We start from the raw sequence: 22,748 nt of genomic DNA on the forward strand, positions 1-22,748 counted from the left end.
GATTGAACTCACAACCCTGGGTTTAGCAGGCCAATGCTCAAACCACTGAGCTATCCCTCCGCCCCCCCCATTGAAGGTAGTTGAAGGCTGCTATCAAATCCCCCCTCATTCTTCTCTTCTGAAGACTAAATAATCCCAGTTCCCTCAGCCTCTCCTCGTAAGTCATGTGCCCCAGCCTCCTGATCATTTTCATTGCCCGCCGCTGGACTCTCCAATTTGTCCACATCCCTTCTGTAGTGGGGGGATCAAAACTGAACGCAATAATCCAGATGTGGCCTCACCAGTGCCGAATAGAGGGGAATAATCACTTCCCTCGATCTGCTGGCAATGCTCCTACTAATACAGCCCAATATGCCGTTGGCCTTCTTGGCAACAAGGGCACACTGCTGACTCATATCCAGCTTCTCATCCAGGCCCTTTTCTGCAGAACTGCTGCTTAGCCAGTTGGTCCCCAGCCTGTAGCGGTGCATGGGATTCTTCCTTCCTAAGTGCAGGACTTTGCCCTTGTCCTTGTTGAACATCCCACCCTGATGGGTCAGATTCCTTGTGACTCTCCCAGGCCACAAACCGCTAACAGGGGGAACTGCTGAGAAAGCACCAGGCCTTGTGGAAGCCACAGACCAGCCTGATCGGTGCTGGGGAAACACCCCTCCAAGCCAGGCAGGGGAGGGAAGAGGGACAGGACCCCAGTGCCCCTCACTGGCACACACAGCAATGACCTGCCAGCCTTGCTGGGGCAATGTCTGCACTGGGATCCCGCCAACCAGCTCAGGAGAACCATTCCCATCATCCCCTCCGACCAACCCACTGCTGCCCAGCACACGCCCCCGAAATCAGCCAGGCCAAAGTACAGCTTTACTGTTGAGATGAAGGGGGGACTGAAAGCCACAGAAGTGGACAGACGTGGCACGGATGAGTGGATGGATGGAGTCGGAAGGAGGGGTACATGTGGAGATGGATGGATGGAAGGGTACATGGAAGTAAGGAGGGGTACATGTGAGGATGGATGGAGGGAAGGAGGGATACATGGAAGGAAGGCGGGGTACATGTGAGATACATGTGCAGATGGATGGATGAATGAATGGATGGAGGGAAGGAGGGGTACATATGGAGGGAGGAAGGGGTATATGGAAATAATACAGCAGGGCAAAGATCATCCAACAAGTTCTGAGAATGTATTGGAGAATTTTTTTTATTTCAGATGGTGGAGAAAGCTAGTGAGGAGAGGTTGTTCTAGATTTGACTTTGCCAAATAGGGAGGAACTGGTTGAATTTGAAAGTGGAAGGCAGCTTAGGTGAAAGTGTTCATGAAATGATCATGATGAGTTTGTGATTCTAAGGAACTGGGAAAACAGCACAATAAAGATAATGGATTTCAAGAAGGCAGAGACTTTAGCAAACAGAGAGTTGGAGGTAAGATCCCATGGGAAGCAAGTAAAAGGGGAAAAAGAATTTGAGAGAGTTGGCAGTTTTTCTTAGAGATGTAATTAAAGGGAACAAGAGCAAACTATCCCATTTCAAAGGAAAGATAGGAAGTATGACAACAGACCGCCCTGTCTTAACCAGGAGATCTTCAATGCTCTGAAACTCAAAAAAGAGAGTTCTACAAAAATTGGAAATTAAGTCAAACTACAAAGGATGAATATAAACAAATAACACAAGTACGTAGGGACAAAATTAGAAAGGCCAAGGCACAAAACAAGATTAAACTAGCTAGAGACATAAAGGGTAACAAGAAAACATTCTACAAATACATTAGAAACAGCAGGCAGACCTGGACAGGGTAGGCCCATTACACAATGGAGAGGGCTGGGGGGAAACAATAACAGAAAATGTGGAAATGGCCGAAGTGATCAATGACTTTGTTGTTTCGGTTTTCACCAAAAAGGTTAATAGTGATTGGATGTCTAACCTAGTGAATGCCAGTGAAAATGTGGTAGGATCAGAGGCTCAAATAGGGAAAGAACAAGTCAAAAATTACTCAGACAAGTTAGCAAAAAGAAAAGGAGTACTTGTGGCACCTTAGAGACTAACCAATTTATTTGAGCATAAGCTTTCTTGAGCTACAGCTCACTTCATCGGATGCATACTGTGGAAAATACAGAAGATGTTTTTATACACACAGACCATGAAAAAATGGGTGTTTATCACTACAAAAGGTTTTCTCTCCCCCCAACCCCACTCTCCTGCTGGTAATAGCTTATCTAAAGTGATCACTCTCCTTACAATGTGTATGATAATCAAGGTGGGCCATTTCCAGCACAAATTCAGGTTTAGATGTCTTCAAGTCACCAGGGCCTGATTAAATACATCCTAGAATGCACAAGGAGGTGACTGAGGAGATATCTGAGCCATGAGCGATTATCTGTGAAAAGTCATGGAAGACGGAAGAGATACCAGAGGACTGGAAAAGGACAAATATTAGTGCCCATCTATAAAAAGGGAAATAAGGACAACCCGGGGAATTACAGACCAGTCATCTTAACTTCTGTACCCAGAAAGATAATGGAGCAAATAAGCAATCAATTTGCAAACACCTAGAAGATAATAAGGTAAATAACAGTCAGCATGGATTTGTCAAGAACATATTGTGTCAAACCAACCTAATAGCTTTCTTTGACAGTGTAACAAGATTTGTGGATGGGGGGGAAGCAGTAGATGTGGTATATCTTGACTTCAGTAAAGCTTTGGATACTGTCTCGCATGACCTTCTCAAAGATAAACTAGGGAAATACAACCTAGATGGAGCTACTATAAGGAGGGTGCAAAACTGGCCGGAAAACTGTTCCCAGAGAATAGTTATCAGTGGTTCACAGTCATGCTGGAAGGGTATATCAAGTGGGGTCCCGCAGGGATCAGTTCTGGGTCCAGTTCTGTTCAATATCTTCAATGATTTAGATAATGGCAGTACACTTATAAAGTTTGTGGATGATACCAAGCTGGGAGGGGTTGCAAGTGCTTTAGAGGATAGGATTAAAATTCAAAATGATCTGGACAAACTGAAGAAATAGTCTGTGGTAAATAGGATGAAATTCAATAAGGACAAATGCAAAGTACTCCACTTAGGAAGGAACAATCAGTTGCACACATACACAATAGGAAATGATTGCCTAGGAAGGAGTACTGCGAAAAGTGATCTGAGGGTCATAGTGGACCACAAGCTAAATATAACTCAACAGTGTAACACTGCAGCAAAAAAAAAAAAAAAAAAAAATCATCATCATTCTGGGATCAGGAACAGTCAACATGGATTTACCAAGGGCAAGTCATGTCTGACCAACCTGATTGCCTTCTATGATGAGAGAACTGGCTCTGTGGATATGGGAAAAGCAGTGGATGTGATATATCTTGACTTTAGCAAAGCTTTTGACACGGTCTCCCACAGTATTCTTGCTAGCAAGTTAAAGAGGTACGGATTGGATGAATGGACTATAAGGTGGATAGAAAGCTGGCTAGATCATCGGGCTCAACGGGTAGTGATCAACGGCTCGATGTATAGTTGGCAGCCAGTATCAGGCAGAGTGCCCTAGGGGTCAGTCATGCGGGCCGGTTTTGTTCAACATCTTCATTAATGATCTGGAGGATGGTGTGGATTGCACCCTCAGCAAGTTCGCAGATGACACTGAGCTGGGGGGAGAGATAGATAAGCTGGAGGGTAGGGATAGGGTCCAGAGTGACTTAGACAAATTGGAGGATTGGGTCAAAAGAAATCTGATGAGGTTCAACAAGGACTAGTGCAGAGTTCTGCACTTAGAACGGAAGAATCCCATGCACCGCTACAGGCTGGGGACCAACTGGCTAAGCAGCAGTTCTGCAGAAAAGGACCTGGGGATTACAGTGGATGAGAAGCTGGATATGAGTCAGCAGTGTGCCCTCGTTGCCAAGAAGGCAACGGCATATTGGGCGGTATTAGTAGGAGCATTGCCAGCGGATCGAGGGAAGTGATTATTCCCCTCTATTCGGCAATGGTGAGGCCTCCTGGAGTATTGCATTCAGTTTTGGTCCCCACACTACAGAACGGATGTAGACAAATTGGAGAGAGTCCAGCGGAGGGCAACGAAAATGATTAGGGGGCTGGAGCATGTGACTTACGAGGAGATGCTGAAGGAACTTGGGTTATTTAGTCTGCAGAAGAGAAGAGGGGGGATTTGATAGCAGCTTTCAATAACCTGAAGGTGGGTTCCAAAGAGGATGGACCTAGGCTGTTCTCAGTGGTGGCAGATGACAGAACGAGGAGCAATGGTCTCAAGTTGCAGTGAGGGAGGTCTAGGTTGGATATTAGGAAACACTATTTCACTAGGAGGGTGGTGAAGCACTGGAATGGGTTACCTAGGGAGGTGGTAGACTCTCCATCCTTAGAGGTTTTTAAGGCCTGGCTTGATAAAGCCTTGGCTGCGATGATTTAGTTGGTGTTGGTCCTGCTTTGAGCAGGGAATTCACCAGATGACCTTTTGAGGTTTCTTCCAACCCTAATATTCTATGATGTATTAGCAGGAATGTTGTAAGCAAGACACGAAAAGTAATTCTTCCGCTCTACTCCACACTGATTAGGCCTCAGCTGGAGTACTGTGTCCAGTTCTGGTGCCACATTTCAGAAAAGATGTGGAGAAATTGGAGAAAGTCCAGAGGAGAGCAACAAACATTATTAAAGATCTAGAAAACATGACCTATGAGGAAAGACTGAAAAAACTGGGTTTGCTTAGTTTGGAGAAGAGAAGACTGAGAGGGGACATGGTAACAGTTTTCAAGTACATAAAAGGTTGTTACAAGGAGGAGGGTGACAAACTGTTCTGATTAACCTTTGAGGACAGGACAAGAAGCAATGGGCTTAAATTGCAGCAGGGTGGTTTAGGTTGGACATTAGGAAAAGCTTCCTGACTGTCAGGGTGATTACGCATGGAACAAATTGCCTAGAGAGGTTGTGGAATCTCTGCCACTGGAGGTTTTTAAGAGCATGTTAGACAAACACCTGTCAGGGACGGTTTAGCTAGTATGCGGTCCTGCCTTGAGTGCAGGGGACTGGACTAGATGATCTCTCAAGGTACCTTCCAGTCCTACACTTCTATGATTCTGTGTGGGCTGACGGCTGGCTGGAGCAGTGTGCGTGTGGAGATGGATGGGATGTGTGTGGAGTTGGATGGATGGATGGGATGCGTGTGGAGTTGGATGGATGGATGGGATGCGTGTGGAGATGGATGGGATGCGTGTGGAGATGGATGGATGGGATGCGTGTGGAGATGGATGAATGGATGGGATGCGTGTGGAGATGGATGAATGGATGGGATGCGTGTGGAGATGGATGAATGGATGGGATGCGTGTGGAGATGGATGGATGGATGGATGGGATGCGTGTGGAGATGGATGGATGGATGGGATGGTGTGGAGATGGATGGATGGATGGGATGCGTGTGGAGATGGATGGATGGATGGGATAGTGTGGAGATGGATGGATGGATGGGATGGTGTGGAGATGGATGGGATGCATGTGGAGATGGATGGATGGATGGGATTCGTGTGGAGATGGATGGATGGATGGGATGGTGTGGAGATGGATGGATGGATGGGATGCATGTGGAGATGGATGGGATGCGTGTGGAGATGGATGGGATGCGTGTGGAGATGGATGGATGGATGGATGGGATGGTGTGGAGATGGAGGGATGCGTGTGGAGATGGATGGATGGATGGGATGGTGTGGAGATGGATGGATGGATGGGATGGTGTGGAGATGGATGAATGGATGGGATGCGTGTGGAGATGGATGAATGGATGGGATGTGTGTGGATATGGATGAATGGATGGGATGGTGTGGAGATGGATGAATGGATGGGATGCGTGTGGAGATGGATGGATGGATGGATGGGATGGTGTGGAGATGGATGGATGGATGGGATGGTGTGGAGATGGATGGGATGCGTGTGGATACGGATGGGATGCGTGTGGAGATGCATGGATGGATGGGATGCGTGTGGAGATGGATGGGATGCGTGTGGAGATGGATGGATGGATGGGATGGTGTGGAGATGGATGGATGGATGGGATGGTGTGGAGATGGATGGATGGATGGGATGGTGTGGAGATGGATGGATGGATGGGTTGCGTGTGGAGATGGATGGATGGATGGGTTGCGTGTGGAGATGGATGGATGGATGGGTTGCGTGTGGAGATGGATGGATGGATGGGATGGTGTGGAGATGGATGGATGGATGGGATGCGTGTGGAGATGGATGGATGGATGGGATGCGTGTGGAGATGGATGGATGGATGGAGAGGTATGTCTGGGAATGGATAGATGGATACATGGATGGAGGAGATGTGTGTGGAGATTGAGGGAGGGGAACATATACATATGATTTGGCTATCAGATCACTTCACCTCCATACTCCATGAAGAAACCCTAAATCGATAAAGCCTGTAACACCACTGCAGCTGACATCTGATAGCACTGTTAGTATTTATTAGTAAATATTCACCCTTTTAGTCCTTTACTTTCAGCATATTTGATTCATTTATATATCAACTATGCTTTAGAATCTTTATGATATTAACAAAGGAGATGTTTGAATTCTAAGGACCAAAACACTGGGCCTTGTTCTATAAGTAACCCTAGTCAGGTATTCTATCTATTAGGCTTTAATCTAATAATCTGTGGCATCTCCATGCCTATAGAACTCCAGATATCCTTGATTCCCTTAATCAGAGGCTAAAATAGGGAAAGAACAAGTCAAAAATTACTTAGACAAGTTAGATGTCTTTAGGTCCCAGGGCCTGATGAAGTGCATTCTAGAATGCACAAGGAACTGACTGAGGAAATATCTGAACCATTAGCGATTATCTTCGAAAAGTCATGGAAGATGGGAGAGATTCCAGAAGACAGGAAAAGGGCAAATATAGTGCCAATCTATAAAAAGAGAAATAAGGACAACCCGGGGAATTACAGACCAGTCATCTTAACTTCTGTACCCAGAAAGATAATGAAGCAAATAATTAAGCAATCAATTTGCAAATACCTAAAAGATAATAAGGTGATAAATACAGTCAGCATGGATTTGTCAAGAACAAAACTTGTCAAACCAACCTAATTAGCTTTCTTTGACAGAATAACAAGCCTTGATGGAGGGAAGCAGTAGACGTGGTATATCTTGATGTTAGTAAAGCTTTTGATACAGTCTCACATGACCGTCTCATAAACAAACTGGGAAATGCAACCTAGATGGAGCTATTAGAAGGTGGGTTCATAATTGGCTAGAAAATCGTTCCCAAGGAAAGAAAAGGAGTACTTGTGGCACCTTAGAGACTAACCAAGTTCCCAGAGAGTAGTTCTCAGTGGTTCACAGTCATGCTGGAAGGGCATAATGAGTGGGGTCCCGCAGGGATCAGTTCTGGGTCCAGTTCTGTTCAATATCTTCATCAATGATTTAGATAATGGCAGTACACTTATAAAGTTTGTGGATGAAACCAAGCTGGGAGGGGTTGCAAGTGCTTTGGAGGATAGGATTAAAATTCAAAATGATCTGGACAAACTGAAGAAATAGTCTGTGGTAAATAGGATGAAATTCAATAAGGACAAATGCAAAGTACTCCACTTAGGAAGGAACAATCAGTTGCACACACACACAATAGGAAATGACTGCCTAGGAAGGAGTACTGCGAAAAGTGATCTGAGGGTCATAGTGGACCACAAGCTAAATGTAACTCAACAGTATAACACTGCAGCAAAAAAAGCGAACATCGTTCTGGGATGTATTAGCAGGGGTGTTGTAAGCAAGACACGAGAAGTAATTCTTCCGCTCTGCTCTGCGCTGATTAGGCTTCAACTGGACCATTTTGTCCAGTTCTGGGCACCACATTCCAGGAAAGATGTGAAGAATTGGAGAAAGTTCAGAGAACAGCAACAAAAATTATTAAAGGTCTAGAAAACATGACCTATGAGGGAAGATTGAAAAAATTGGGTTTGTTTAGTCTGGAGAAGAGAAGACTGAGAGGGGACATGATGACAGTTTTCAAGTACATAAAAGGTTGTTACAAGGAGGAGGAAGAAAAATTGTTCTTCTTAACCTTTGAGGACGGGACAAGAAGCAATGGGCTTAAATTACAGCATGGGCGGTTTAGTTTAGACATTAGGAAAAACTTCTTAACTGTCAGGGTGGGTAGGCACTGGAATAAATTGCCTAAGAAGGTTGTTGAATCTCCATCACCGGAGCTTTTTAAGAGCAGGCTGGACAAACACCTGTCAGGGATGGTCTAGATAATACTCAGTCCTGCCATGAGTGCAGGGGACCGGGCTGAACGACCTCTCGAGGTCTCTTCCCGTTCTATGATTCTATTAATGTAGATCTGATGCTGACATAAGCATATATAAACCTGGGATTGATGAGGGGTGATGTTTCGTAGGGGAAATCACTAGGGAAGAATGACCATGGGGAAAGGAGGACCCACTGAGAGAGATTATCTTGAACAACGTTGGTCGTCTCCACTGTAAATAATGATGCCTTCACACATCAATCGGTAAAGATTTCCTCTGAAAGGAAATCCCATCGGAACAGATGGTTCTGGGCAGGGGGCTGGGACCATGTGCATAGTGAGGGTTCTGAGAGCCACTGAACCAAACTGTAAACCCTGGATATGATGGAAACTGATTCAAGCCAGGGGGTGCAGCAGCACCCCCAGGACCCCTAGTCCTGGGGGCGGGGTTTGTGGCAAGGAGGGGTCTCTTTGTCTATGTATTGACAGAAGGTTTGGAACTTAGTTGGAGGATGAAACTGCGTGTCCCACCAGTTCCAGTGGAAAAGGGACACGGCCGACTCTGCCCCTCACCCCGGGGTGGGGCTGGATCTGTTCTTTCTGTGCCAATCTCCGACTGTGGATTTTGGTTACAGAATTCCAGCTGACCCTCTTATGTGACAATCTCAAACTGCCATTAACTTCAGACATGCAACAACATCACCTCTGCCCCTCCTCTGCCAGCTGGGCCAACTCCTCACCCCCACCACCCATGCACTAACTCCCCACCCCTCTCCCGCAGGCTTCACCCGCCTCCCCACCCCCATCTGGCCCTGGCCCTGGCCCTGGCCCTTCTCCCCAGCCTGGGGGGGGGGGGAAGCCGGGAATGGGGGACCAGCAGGGAGCTTAGTTCAGGCAGCGTGACCCTCTCGTGTTCTCTGCCCAGCCATCTGGCACTGTTAATGATCAATTTCTGCTGCAGTTCGGGGAGTGGAGTGGGATCAGAAAAGAGGTAGAGGGGAGTGTGGATTCGGAAGGGGGCAGACGGGTGTGGGATATAGGATTGGGAGCATGGGATCAGGGCCCATCGGAGGGGTGGGAGCAAGGATTGGGGAGGTGTGGGGGACTGGAGAAGGGGGTGTTGGATCAGGGAAGGGATTGGAGAAGGAGCAGGGACATGGGATCAGGGATCAAGAAGGGTGGGAGTGTGAAATATGGGACCGGGAAAGTGGTGAGATCAGGGATTGGGAAGGGGTGGGGTGTGAGATCTGGGACTGCGGGAGGGACATGGGATCAGGGATTGGGGAGCGGTGGTGGTGTCAGATCTGGGATTGGGGAAGGGGTGGGATCTGGGATTGGGGAAGGGGTGGGGGTGTAGGATATGGGACGGAGGAAGGGGAGGGATGTGAGATCAGGGTTTGGGGGGCAGGGTGGAATATGGGACTGGGGAGGGGTGGGATCAGGTATTCGTAAGGGGTGGGAAGGATATGGGACTGGGAGAGTTGTGTGATGGGGGAGGGGTGGGGGGATTGGAGATGGGGGTGTTGGATCAGGGAAAGTAGGAGGGATTGGGGAGGGGGGAGGGGCATGGGTGGGATCAGGGATCCCCCAATCATAGGGGGCACGGCGCTGGCTCGGGCAGGGAGTGGGATGTGGGATTGGGGCAGGAGCAGCCCGCGGCCCAGCTCCCCTGCGACTCACTCACCGTCTTTCTCAGCCATCTCCTTGCAGCGGTTAATGATTGACTGGGGCCACTGGGCCGGGCCAGACAGACCCCGCTCCCCTGGCACCCGGCAAGTCCTGCACCCTGGGGACAGAAAGCACAGTGGGGCGGTGACTACAGGGTTCCCAGCCCTGGCTGGCGCCAGTGAAGGACTCCCGGGCTCTGAGATCCCGCCCGGGGACCCCAAATCCCCTGCCTCTGCAGCCTTTCACCCCACAAGCCTGGACACACAGGGATGGTTTGCTGGGAGCTAAGGTACAGCTACCTCTCAGGCGGGGCAGCTGGGGAACAGCTGCACGTAACATCGCAAGGGGACAGCTCACCCGGTGCTGACATGCAGCCACCTCTGGGGTGGGGCCCGATTCTGTGCTGTCCAAGCTCCACGTACTGAGCCACAGCCCCTGCAAGCCCATGGGGCAGGCACTGGCTGTGGGCGCCGCACTGAGGAGAGACAACCACAGCAGCCAGCCAGCCACTGCCGAGCCTGCACTGCTGTTTTGGCAACGGGCAGCACTGGATAAACCATACCCCCATGCGCCTTTCCATCTACCCATCCCCCATCCAGCCACCCTCCCCTTCCCCCCACGCACCCCTCCATCCACCCCTCCATCCCCCCACGCACCCCTCCATCCTCCCATCCCCAAACCAGACACCCACACATCCCCCCCACACACACCCCTCCAGCCACCCATCCCTCATCCAGCCACCCTCCCCTTCCCCCCACGCACCCCTCCATCCTCCCATCCCCCAACCAGACACCCACACATCCCCCCCACACGTACACCTCCCTCCATCCATCCATCCCCCATCCAGCCACCCGGCCCTCCCCCCCATGCACCCCCCATATCCAGCCACCCCTCCATCCACCCACACATCCCCCACACACACACCCACACATCCCCCCCGTGCACTCTTCCATCCATCCATCCAGCCACCTGCTCCTCCCTGCACACACCCCCATCCAGCCACCCGCCCCTCCCCCCAGGCACCCCTAAATCCAGCCATCCCCCATCCAGACACCCACCCATCCCGCCCACACATCTCAGTCCACCCATCCATCCCCCCACATGCCCCTCCATCCACTCATTGACCCCACTCACCCCACCCTCCCCATTCTCCCTCACACCCCTCCACCCATCCACCCACCCCACATACCCATCCCCCAGCGGGAGGAGTGATCTGGGTGTGGTGCCCAAGGGGCCGGGAGATTTGGGGCACAGTGCCCAGTGGGGGTCAGAGTGGGGAGCTGAGTTTGGAGCCCAGGGGAAGGGGTGATGTGGGTGCGGTGCCCAGGGAGCCCGGGACAGGGGTGTCTGTGGTGGGGGTGTCTGAGCACGGTGCCCTGGGTGGGGGTGCCCGGGGGGGGGGGTGTCCGGGGCACGGTGCCAGGGGTGGGGGAGTCCGGGAGCAGTGCCTGGGGCAAGGGAGTCTGGGGCGGCGGGTGCCCGGGGCGGGAGGTCCCTTACCGGCGACACGTCCCTCCCGCTCCGGCTGCCTGCGGGCTCACCGTGCTGCTGGCCGGAGCTCCCCCGAGCTAGGCGGCTGGGCGCGGGCCGGCATGGCGGGGGGCGCCGGGCTCAGCGGGCCGATGGCTCACCCGGGGCGGACGGAGCCGGGGGCCCGGGAGGGGAGGACCCGGGCAGGGCTGCCCAGTGGGCGTGGCAGCTCCAGGACACCTGTGCACGCCCCCCCCCCAGCGCCCCCCGGGGAGGGGGCAGGGGGCCAGGCTACACACAGCACAGGTGGGGGGGGGGGGGGACGGTAACTGGAGGGGAGAGGGGTCTAACGGTTGGGGGGCGGGGTCTGGGAGCCAGGACTCCTGGGTTCCATCCCACCTCTGGGGGGAGTGCCCTGCCAGGAAGTCTCTCCCCTCGCCGTCCCGGGGGCTGGCTGGGCAGGTAGCCCCCCCTCCCCCCCGCATTTTCCTGGCAGTGTCGCTTACCGCTGCCGCCTCCCTTCGCTCAATGGGGCCATTGTGTCCTGTGCCCCTCGGGGCTCCCCTTAGCCTGGGCACGGGCTGGGAGGAGGGGAGTGGGGGCGGCAGATGGGAAACCTGCCCTGGCTGGGTCCCAAGCTGCTGGCTGCTAGGCCTGGCATTGTCCAGGCGAGGAGCCCACACTCTACTGTCCCCCTTCGACCCCGGGTATAGAGGGGAAACTGAGGCACGGTGAGATATTCAAGGGTAGAACCCAGGAGTCCCTGCTCCCAGTCTCTGCTCTAACCACAAAGCGGGACAGCCCGCTAACAAGGGCCCCCATTTGTCAATGGGCTCACAGCAGAGGCTAATGTTGGCTTAACACTAATTTGCAACCCTGGAAAGGCTGCACCACAAAGTGTCTCCTCTTACAGCCCGGTGTAAATCAGGAGGGACCCCATTGCAGTCACTGTGGTGGATCCCCCTCTCATAACACTGGTGTAAATCCACTGATGCATCTGACTGCAGCCTGCCCTGTTTCTCTCCCCCCCACCCCCATTGGCCCCTTTCCCATAGGCAGAAAGGGGCCAATCCTGCGCTCTGGGCCTGCATCCAGCCAGCCCCTGGAACAGGCGCCTGAGGATGGCAGGGACAGGCAGCTCCCAGCTCCCCAGGCCAGAGGGGTTTGCTGACTCGGGTCTCTAAGTGCCTGCTCCAGCTCGGAATGAGCCCGGAGGTGCCGGGAATCAGCCTACTGCCCCCCAAGTCCTGCTGCCACTCTCGATTTGCTCTGGTTAATGCACAGCAGGTTATAGCATGTCTGTGCTAGATTGGGAGGGGAAACTGAGGCACACAGTGGGGGAGGGACTGGCCCAAGGCCGCATGGCAGGCCAATGGCCCAGCTAGGAACAGAATCCAGGTGTCCCGAGCCTTAGTCTAGTTCTCCACCAACTTGGCCATGCAGGACAGAAAGTTATAACCCTGAGAGCCCAGATCAGTTGGAATGAAATGACCAACACTGGCCACTAGACAAGGTCAAGGTCCCACCAGCCACTTATCAGGGGCATTTCAGTATCCAGTGCAGGCAAGCGAATCTGGGAACCTTCGAGGGAACCCATTTCCCATTAGAGAGATTGGGGCCCCCCATTGTGCCAGGCACTGCACAGACCCCGACTGAGATCAGGGCCCTGTTGTGCCAGGCGCTGCACAGACCCTGACCAAGATCAGGGCCCTGTTGTGCCAGGCTGTCATAAATATAAAGGGAAGGGTAAACACCTTTAAAATCCCTCCTGGCCAGAGGAAAAACCCTTTCACCTGTAAAGGGTTAAGAAGCTAGGATAACCTCGCTGGCATCTGACCAAAATGACCAATGAGGAGACAAGATACTTTCAAAGCTGGAGGGGGGAGAAACAAAGGGTCTCTCTGTCTGTGGGATGTTTTTGGCCAGGAACAGAACAGGAATGGAGTCTTAGAACTTAATAAGTAATCTAATTAGATATGCGTTAGAATCTGTTTTGTTTAAATGGCTGATAAAAAAAACCTGTGCTGAATGGAATGTATATTCCTGTTTTTGTGTCTTTTTGTAACTTAAAGTTTTGCCTAGAGGGATTCTCTATGTTTTGAATCTGATTACCCTGTAAGGTATTTACCATCCTGATTTTACAGAGGTGATTCTTTTACTTTTTCTTCGATTAAAATTCTTCTTTTAAGAACCTGATGGCTTTTTTCATTGTTCTTAAGATCCAAGGGCTTGGGTCTGTGTTCACTTATGCAAATTGGTGAGGATTTTTATCAAGCCTTCCCCACGAAAGGGGGTGTAGAGTTTGGGGAGGATTTGGGGGGGAAAGACGTTTCCAAGCGAGCTCTTTTCCTGTTATATATTTGTTAGACGCTTGGTGATAGCAGCAATAAAGTCCAAGGGCAAAAGGTAAAATAGTTTGTAGCTTGGGGAAGTTTTAACCTAAGCTGGTAAAAATAAGCTTAGGGGGGGTTTCATGCAGGTCCCCACATCTGTACCCTAGAGTTCAGAGTGGGGAAGGAACCTTGACACAGGCACTGCACAGACCCCTAACTGAGATCAGGGCCCCGTTGCACCAGGAGCTGCACAGACCCCGACCGAGATCAGATGCCCCCACTGCACTGAGTGCTGCACAGATGCTGTTGTCAGATATTTGGCTGCATGTGTGCATTCTCCGTGTGTGCTGCCCCAGCTCTGCGCAGACAGCCGGCACAGCAGACCTCGAGCGAACCGCCCAATGACCACGAGTTCCGTTAAGGTACGAAGGGACCAGGCCAGGTTTATTGTCAACAAAGCATAGTACTAGCACCTGGCAGACTCTACGTGCAATCCATCCCATCATCCAGATCATTAATTAACTAAAACTTGTATGCATGTGACAATGGACAGCTCAGTGAATGGTGGGACTTTTCATTCCGCCTTTGGCTGGACAAAGATACTCCCTCTGAGATACATCTTTATACCCTGATACAAACAAGTTACATACTGCTTCTGACATAGTCACTGCCCCCTGCTGTGGCTAGTTATTAACCATCACCATGTAGATGTTGGTTTGATCAGAACATTTCTATTGCATACTGTCATCCTGACCTTATTTTTTAAGGAGGGGCCAGTGTGTTCCTGTTACTCTTGGGGAATGTTTTTGTACCATCCTTGATATTGGGATGTTCTTGTACCACTTGATATCAGGCTGTGTTTCCATGAGTGCTCTGTGCCTAGCACTTCTTAGCAATGTGTATTTCTGCAATATCAGCCCTGTTCTTGAGAGATTCTGTGAGCAGGTCCTGCCTCATACCAGGCCTCTGATACAAGGGCTTATGTCTCAGGCTCTCTTCCTACTGCATTCCCCTACTTTTTGTCTTTTTATGCAGAGGATGTTTACCCATCGTCCCAGAAAAGCATAATGCATGGACTGAAGATGGCCCAGTGGACTAAACACTGTTATGTGACCACCTTACTTTTCCATTCACACATGCATAGAATCATATAGAAGATCGGGGTTGGAAGAGACCTCAGGAGGTCACCTAGTCCCACCTCCTGCTCAAAGCAGGACCAACCCCAACTAAATCATCCCAGCCAGGGCTTTGTCAAGCTGGGCCTTAAAAACCTCTAAGGAAGGAGATTCCACCACCTCCCTAGATAACCCATTCCAAGGGCACACTGCTGACTCATATCCAGCTTCTCATCCACTGTAATCCCCAGGCCCTTTTCTACAGAACTGCCACTTAGCCAGTCTGTCCCCAGCCTGTAGCAGTGCATGGGATTCTTCCGTCCTAAGTGCAGGACTCTGCACTTGTCCTTGTTGAACCTCATCAGATTTCTTTTGACCCAATCCTCCAATTTATCTAGGTCACTCTGGACCTTATCCCTACCCTCCAGCATATCTACCTCTCCCCCCAGCTTAGTGTCATCCACGAACTTGCTGAGCGTGCAATCCACACCATCCTCCAGATCATTAATGAAGATGTTGAACAAAACTGGCCCCAGAATAGACTCCTGGGGCACTCCACTTGATACCAGCTGCCAACTAGACATCGAGCCATTGATCACTACCCGTTGAGCCTGACAATCTAGCCAGCTTTCTCTCCACCTTATAGTCCATTCATCCAAGCCATACTTTTTAAACTTGCTGGCAAGAATACTGTGGGAGACCGTATCAAAAGTTTTGCTAAAGTCAAGGAATAACACATCCACCACTTTCCCCATACCCGCAGAGCCAGTTATCTCATAGAAGGCAATCAGGTTGGTCAGGCATGACTTGCCCTTGGTGATTCCATGTTGACTTTCTGATCACCTTCCTCTCCTGCAAGTGTTTTCAAAATGGATTCCTTGGGACCTGCTCCATGAGTTTTCCAGGGACCATGACTGAGGCATGGGGTATAATCTGTGAGTGACATAAGGAGTCCTTTATACTTTGTTGGTGGTTGATGATATGGGCTTTGGTCAGGATTATAATATGCATATTTGTTTATGTTTGTACCTTATACATTTTTATAGGACACATTTGGTTTAACACACGCTGCAGAGTATTAAAGTATACAGATGTCCAACAGCCCTTACAAACTGTATAAATTCAAGCATTTTCTGTTAAAACATTAATAAGCATTTGATTATTTCTTATAAAGATTATTCTTTACTATGGCAGTGTCGATAGCTAGTTTTGTTTGTTGGTTTGGTTTTTAACCAGGTGTTGTAATTTGGCTTTTTTGGTTTGTCATTGCATGTAGCAACACATTCCCATCAGTGCAATTACCGTTATGGCTTGTATTCCCAGCAGTGTTACACGAAGTGTTTGGATGCTTGGGTGTCGAGTAACATCCTCTGGGATTGCCCACCAAGTTGTTTCCTGTTTGCACGCCTTCTACTTCTTCTATTGGATAAGAAGGGCTGTGGGTATTAAGGCTTCCTTAGTTCTTGCCACCAACTCATGTATGTCCAACTGTAATTGCTCCACTGGGGGAAACAATTCAATCAATAAATGTTCTAGGTTGCCAGGAGGAGTAACAATATCGAGTGCTGACAGTCCTTGCTGGCCAAAAGGCCTGGGTTCCGATTTGGACTGCGCTAGTGACTTGCACACAAAATCATGTATTGATTCCAGGACAAATGTTTTCCATGTATAGAAAAACTGGAATATCCCAGAGCACATACCCATCTTGTATTCGTTCTACCTCATTGACTAATTCTTTTTGTACCAGTAAGCAGAGGCGCCAACTCCATGGGTGCTCCGGGGCTGGAGCACCCACAGGCAAAAATTAGTGGGTGCTCTGCACCCATCGGGAGCCAAGCTCCCCTGCCCCACCGTCTCCTCCTCCCTTGAGCGTGCCGTGTCCCCGATCCTCCACCTACCTCCCAATGTTTCCTGCCCGGCCGCTGCCAAGTTTGGCAGCGTTAGTACGCTCTGAGAGCGGGGGAGGAGCGGGAATGTGGCGCGCTCAGGGGAGGAGGTGGGGAGGAGGCGCGGCCGGGGCGGGGATTTGGGGAAGGAGTTGGAATATTGGCAGGGAGGGGGCGGAGTTGGGGTGGGGACTTTGGGGAAGGGGTGGAAAAGGGGCGGGGTAGGGGCGGGATCTCATGGAAGGGGTGGAGTGGGGCCGGGGCCAGGGGCAGAGGAGGGAGTCAAGCACCCACGGGAAAGAAGGGAAGTCAGCGCCTATGCCAGGAAGGCCAAGTCTCTTTTTGTGTTGTTGCAGCATTCATACAGCCATCATCCATTATGTTTTGTACAACAAGCCTGATTAATTTTTAAGCCAGTGTCAGTTACTAGGCGCACCATGGGATCATGCTGTACGTCAGTATTAGTTACCAAAGTTCCCACCCTGTTGGCATAGTAAACTTTGACTGGATCTCACATCCACCTTGGGATGGCCATCATGATCTGAAGGCTTTGACTGTCATTATGATCCAAACTTGAAACCTTACCAAACATAGCAAATTGTAAAAACACTGGCACAATATTATTTACCCCTTGCTCCTGTCTGTTTTGAAATGGCTGTGCGGGCCAGGATTCGGGGCCAATCGTCTCATTTTAATAGTAATAAGCTTTGCTTTATGATTTCAATTACTCTATCACCACAGGCCAGTGTCAGTGCACCCGTCCTCGTTCTTTTCCATGCTGTTAATAATTGACAGGACAGTAGAATTTAGGTGGCTGAACCCTTGAGCAATTGAATTGAACCCTTGGTAATTGCATGTTGATCCAGCAATCGGCTGGTAACGCCTCCTCCAGTTTTGACTGCCTTACCTATTCCATTAACGATGTTGTTTATTTTCAGATTCACGCTCTCAAAGAAACTGCGGAATCACCTGATCAAGATCCTCTACAGCAAACAGGGAAAGATTAAGAATGAGCTCTCAAAAATGGATACTCTCATAAAGAACCAGCCTTCCACACAAACTTCCTCGTGGCTGGATTTTACTAAAACTAGACAAGCCATTTACAACGCACACTTTGCTTCTCTACAAAAGAAAAAGGACACTAAACTTTCTAAACTACTACATGCTACAAGGGGCCACAGCAATGGTTCCCTCACCCCACCTAGCAATATTGTTAACCTATCCAACTATACTCTCAGCCCAGCAGAAGCAGCTGTTCTATCTCGGGGCCTCTCCTTCTGCCCCTCCACCCCCACGAACATGATACAGTTCTGTGGTGACCTAGAATCCTATTTTCGACGTCTCCGTCTCAAGGAATATTTCCAAAATACCTCTGAACAACATACTAATCCACAGAGGTCTCCCTGCCAACACTACAGAAAGAGGGATTCTAGATGGACTCCTCCTGAAGGTCGAGACAGCAGACTGGACTTCTACAGAGAGTGCTTCCGCCGACGTGCACGGGCTGAAATTGTGGAAAAGCAGCATCACTTGCCCCATAACCTCAGCCATGCGGAACGCAATGCCATCCACAGCCTCAGAAACAACTCTGACATCATAATCAAAAAGGCTGACAAAGGAGGTGCTGTTGTCATCATGAATAGGTCGGAATATGAACAAGAGGCTGCTCGGCAGCTCTCCAACACGAGTTTCTACAAGCCATTACCCTATGATCCCACTGAGAGTTACCAAAAGCAACTACAGCATTTGCTCAAGAAACTTCCTGAAAAAGCACAAGATCAAATCCGCACAGACACACCCCTGGAACCCCGACCTGGGATATTCTATCTACTACCCAAGATCCATAAACCTGGAAATCCTGGGCGCCCCATCATCTCAGGCATTGGCACCCTGACAGCAGGATTGTCTGGCTATGTAGACTCCCTCCTCAGGCCCTACGCTACCAGCACTCTCAGCTACCTTCAAGACACCACTGACTTCCTGAGGAAACTTCAATCCATCGGTGATCTTCCTGATAACACCATCCTGGCTACTATGGATGTAGAAGCCCTCTACACCAACATTCCACACAAAGATGGACTACAAGCCGTCAAGAACACTATCCCCGATAATGTCACGGCTAACCTGGTGGCTGAACTTTGTGACTTTGTCCTTACCCATAACTATTTCACATTTGGGGACAATGTATACCTTCAGATCAGCGGCACTGCTATGGGTACCCGCATGGCCCCACAGTATGCCAACATTTTTATGGCTGATTTAGAACAACGCTTCCTCAGCTCTCGTCCCCTAAAGCCCCTACTCTACTTGCGCTATATTGATGACATCTTCATCATCTGGACCCATGGAAAAGAAGCCCTTGAGGAATTCCACCATGATTTCAACAATTTCCATCCCACCACCAACCTCAGCCTGGTCCAGTCCACACAAGAGATCCACTTCCTGGACACTACAGTGCTAATAAACAATGGCCACATAAACACCACTCTATACCGAAAACCTACTGACCGCTATTCCTACCTGCATGCCTCCAGCTTTCACCCTGACCACACCACACGATCCATCGTCTACAGCCAAGCTCTGCGATACAACCGCATTTGCTCCAACCCCTCAGACAGAGACAAACACCTACAAGATCTCTGTCAAGCTTTCTTACAACTACAATACCCACCTGCAGAAGTAAAGAAACAGATTGATAGAGCCAGAAGAGTTCCCAGAAGTTACCTACTACAGGACAGGCCTAACAAAGAAAATAACAGAACGCCACTAGCGGTCACCTTCAGCCCCCAACTAAAACCCCTCCAACGCATTATTAAGGATCTACAACCTATCCTAAAGGATGACCCAACACTCTCACAAGTCTTGGGAGACAGGCCAGTCCTTGCCTACAGACAGCCCCGCAACCTGAAGCAAATACTCACCAACAACCACATACCACACAACAGAACCACTAACCCAGGAACTTATCCTTGCAACAAAGCCCGTTGCCAACTGTGTCCACATATCTATTCAGGGGACACCATCACAGGGCCTAATAACATCAGCCACACTATCAGAGGCTCGTTCACCTGCACATCCACCAATGTGATCTATGCCATCATGTGCCAGCAATGCCCCTCTGCCATGTACATTGGTCAAACTGGACAGTCTCTACGTAAAAGAATAAATGGACACAAATCAAATGTCAAGAATTATAACATTCATAAACCAGTCGGAGAACACTTCAATCTCTCTGGTCACGCAATCACAGACATGAAGGTCGCTATCTTAAAACAAAAAAACTTCAAATCCAGACTCCAGCGAGAAACTGGTGAATTGGAATTCATTTGCAAATTGGATACTATTAATTTAAGCTTAAATAGAGACTGGGAGTGGCTAAGTCATTATGCAAGGTAGCCTGTTTCCTCTTGTTTTTTCCTAACCCCCCCCCCCCCCCCGATGTTCTGGTTTAACTTGGATTTAAACTTGGAGAGTGGTCAGTTTAGATGAGCTATTACCAGCAGGAGAGTGAGTTTGTGTGTGTATGGGGGTGGGGGGGATGTGAGAAAACCTGGATCTATGCAGGAAATAGCCCGACTTGATTATGTAAAGAGTTGTCACTTTGGATGGGCTAGCACCAGCAGGAGAGTGAATTTGTGGGGGGGGGTGGAGGGTGAGAAAACCTGGATTTGTGCTGGAAATGGCCCACCTGTTGATCACTTTAGATAAGCTATTACCAGCAGGACAGTGGGGTGGGAGGAGGTATTGTTTCATATTCTCTGTGTATATATAAAGTCTGCTGCAGTTTCCACGGTATGCATCTGATGAAGTGAGCTGTAGCTCACGAAAGCTCATGCTCAAATAAATTGGTTAGTCTCTAAGGTGCCACAAGTACTCCTTTTCTTTTTGCGAATACAGACTAACACGGCTGTTCCTCTGAAACCTTTCATATTTTCAGATTGAGATTTTGGATATCTGCTGAACTCCAAATCATAGAATCTCAGGGTTGGAAGGGACTTCAGGGGGTCATCTAGTCCAACCCGCTGCTCAAAGTAGGACCAATTCTCAATTTTTTTTTTTTTGCCCCAATCCCTAAACGGCTCCCTCGAGGATTGAGCTCACAACCCCAGTTTAGCAGGCCACTGCTCAAACCACTGAGCTATCCCTTTCTCGCTCCTCAGATGGGCATGCCAAGACCTGAGCCTCCCAATACGGTCCCCATAAGACCTCTTTTGTTTTCTCCTTTGCTGCGGATATGGTGCAGATATGGCCTGGAGATTTAAGTTTAGTAAATCTGCATCATTCATTTGAAATGGCCAGATGCAGCCAGAGACAGTCCCTGCCCCAGCTGAGATCAGGGCCCCGTTGTGCCAGATGCTGCCCAGACACAGCCAGAGACCATCCCTACCCCATCTGAGTTTGGGACCCTTTGTTGTGCCAGGTGCTGCCCAGACAGACTGAGAGACAGTCCCTGCCCCCAAAGAACTTGCAATCTGAACAGCTGAGACAGAAGCTGTCTTTGAGGGGAAACTGAGGCACAAGGTGGGGGGAGGGGAAGAAGTAACTTGGCTGAGGTCACACTGTGGCCACACTGGTAGTTGAACCCTGGAGTCCTGAGTCCCATCTTAGTACAGCACCCGCTAGTTCATGGTGCCTCTCAGTGAGTGACAAGTCAGGGCTAAATTGAAGTTGCCAGTGTCTTTTTCTTGTCATAGAATCTCAGGGTTGGAAGAGACCTCAGGAGGTCATCTAGTCCAACCTCCTGCTCACAGCAGGACCAATCCCCAATTTTTGCCCCAGATCCCTAAATGGCCCCCTCAAGGTTTGAACTGACAACTCTGGTTTTAGCAGGCCAATGCTCAAACCACTCAGCTATCCCTCCCAACCACTGAGCTATCCCTCCCATTGTTGTATTGTCTGGCCCAGAGGAAGTCCGTCTGTCGCTGTGTGTGGGTGCGTAGCTAGGCATGCGGGCCAGGCTGGCTGACGCTCCTGCAAAGCAGCAGTTCAGGGCTCAGTGCAGACCCACGCACCGCAGAAGGGAACGGCACCATTCCCTTTCCTACCTTGACTTTTTTTTACCCTAGGAAATCAGCTCTAGTCAAAGCTGGGAGCCCCTGTGGAGAGCAGTGGGGCTGGCAGGATGACAGACTCCCAGCCGGTGCCCAGAGCGTGAGCCGGGAGTGAGTGGGGTTCCCAACTGTTAAACCTCTGCTTCCTGGTGAACTCGATGTAATGCAGAAGCTTGGGCTAAAGGCCACCGACTACGGCTGGGAAACCCAGGCCGGTTGAACCTCACAAGCCTAAGGCAACCGTGCTGCTTCTGCCAGCTGCTGAGTGGCTTGGAGCCCCAGTCCCCCTTGTAAAAAGAGGCAGCGTTCCCTAGTAGATAGACCAGGACCTGCCACTGGCCTGCTGGGGACCTTGGCCTTGAGAGCTGCTGCTGCTAAGAGCTGGGAATTATTATAATTATTATTATGGCTGGAAGGGGGGGGATCCATAACAGGAAAACTTGGATTATGCCTTTTTTGTGCTTTTCTTTTCTGCCCGGAAACTCCCCTGCTCCAAAAAAGGCTTGTTTCCTGCTTCTCTTTGAGCTTAGAGACGCCGGGCACTCCCTGGTTGTTCTGGAGGCGGCTTGGGAGCCCCCGGGATGAAGTGTTGGGACTTTTCTCAGCCCATCTGCGAAACATCTGGGTTTTTATCAGAGTGTTTTTCTCCCAAGTGTTCATCAGGAACAGGCCATTTCCCTAGCCCTGGGATTGCAGACCTGACGCGGAGCGCTCTCCCTACGCGGTCCCATTGCAGGAAGGATGCTCTGTGCTCTGTGCTCAGAGCCCTGGAGGCAGACCAGGAAACCCAAACCATGGATCTCTTCACCTTGGTGGGGTTAAAGATGATGGGGCTGGCATAGCACAGAACTAAGGCAACCTGTCCAACTATTGACCTGGCCCCAAAGTCTCCATCTGACCCTTCTCTCTGAACCCAGCAGAGCTCTGCTCCCCGGGTTCTCAGCTCAGGCATGGGCACGGGCTGCTTTCCCATTGCCGGCCG

At 50.1% G+C, this 22,748-nt stretch overlaps 2 protein-coding genes across 3 annotated transcripts in view; one reads left to right on the forward strand and one right to left on the reverse strand.

Annotated features, from left to right (window-relative positions):
- The window catches only part of HPN (hepsin), a 28,884-nt gene extending 17,197 nt beyond the window's left edge, over positions 1–11,687 (reverse strand). Inside the window, exons 1-2 of one of the 2 annotated variants that reach the window (XM_048828870.2) lie at positions 11,453–11,687; positions 9,928–10,029 (exon numbers count right to left, since the gene is read on the reverse strand). In XM_048828870.2, coding sequence (XP_048684827.2) covers positions 9,928–9,943 — 16 coding nt within the window. In that variant the 5' untranslated portion in view covers positions 9,944–10,029; positions 11,453–11,687. Of the gene's footprint in view, positions 1–9,927; positions 10,030–11,411 lie in introns of both variants that reach the window. The other variant, XM_048828869.2, reaches the window with a different exon arrangement.
- LOC142070057 (uncharacterized) lies at positions 10,060–22,608 on the forward strand. The gene is made up of 3 exons (XM_075123032.1): positions 10,060–10,200; positions 17,654–18,619; positions 22,503–22,608. Exons 1-3 carry the CDS (start codon positions 10,181–10,183, stop codon positions 22,606–22,608), a joined length of 1,092 nt encoding a protein of 363 aa, XP_074979133.1. The 5' UTR covers positions 10,060–10,180.
- Positions 22,609–22,748: the final 140 nt, after the last annotated feature.

This window comes from Caretta caretta, chromosome 24 (assembly GCF_965140235.1).
Source record: "Caretta caretta isolate rCarCar2 chromosome 24, rCarCar1.hap1, whole genome shotgun sequence".
Classification (NCBI taxonomy): Eukaryota; Metazoa; Chordata; order Testudines; family Cheloniidae; genus Caretta; species Caretta caretta.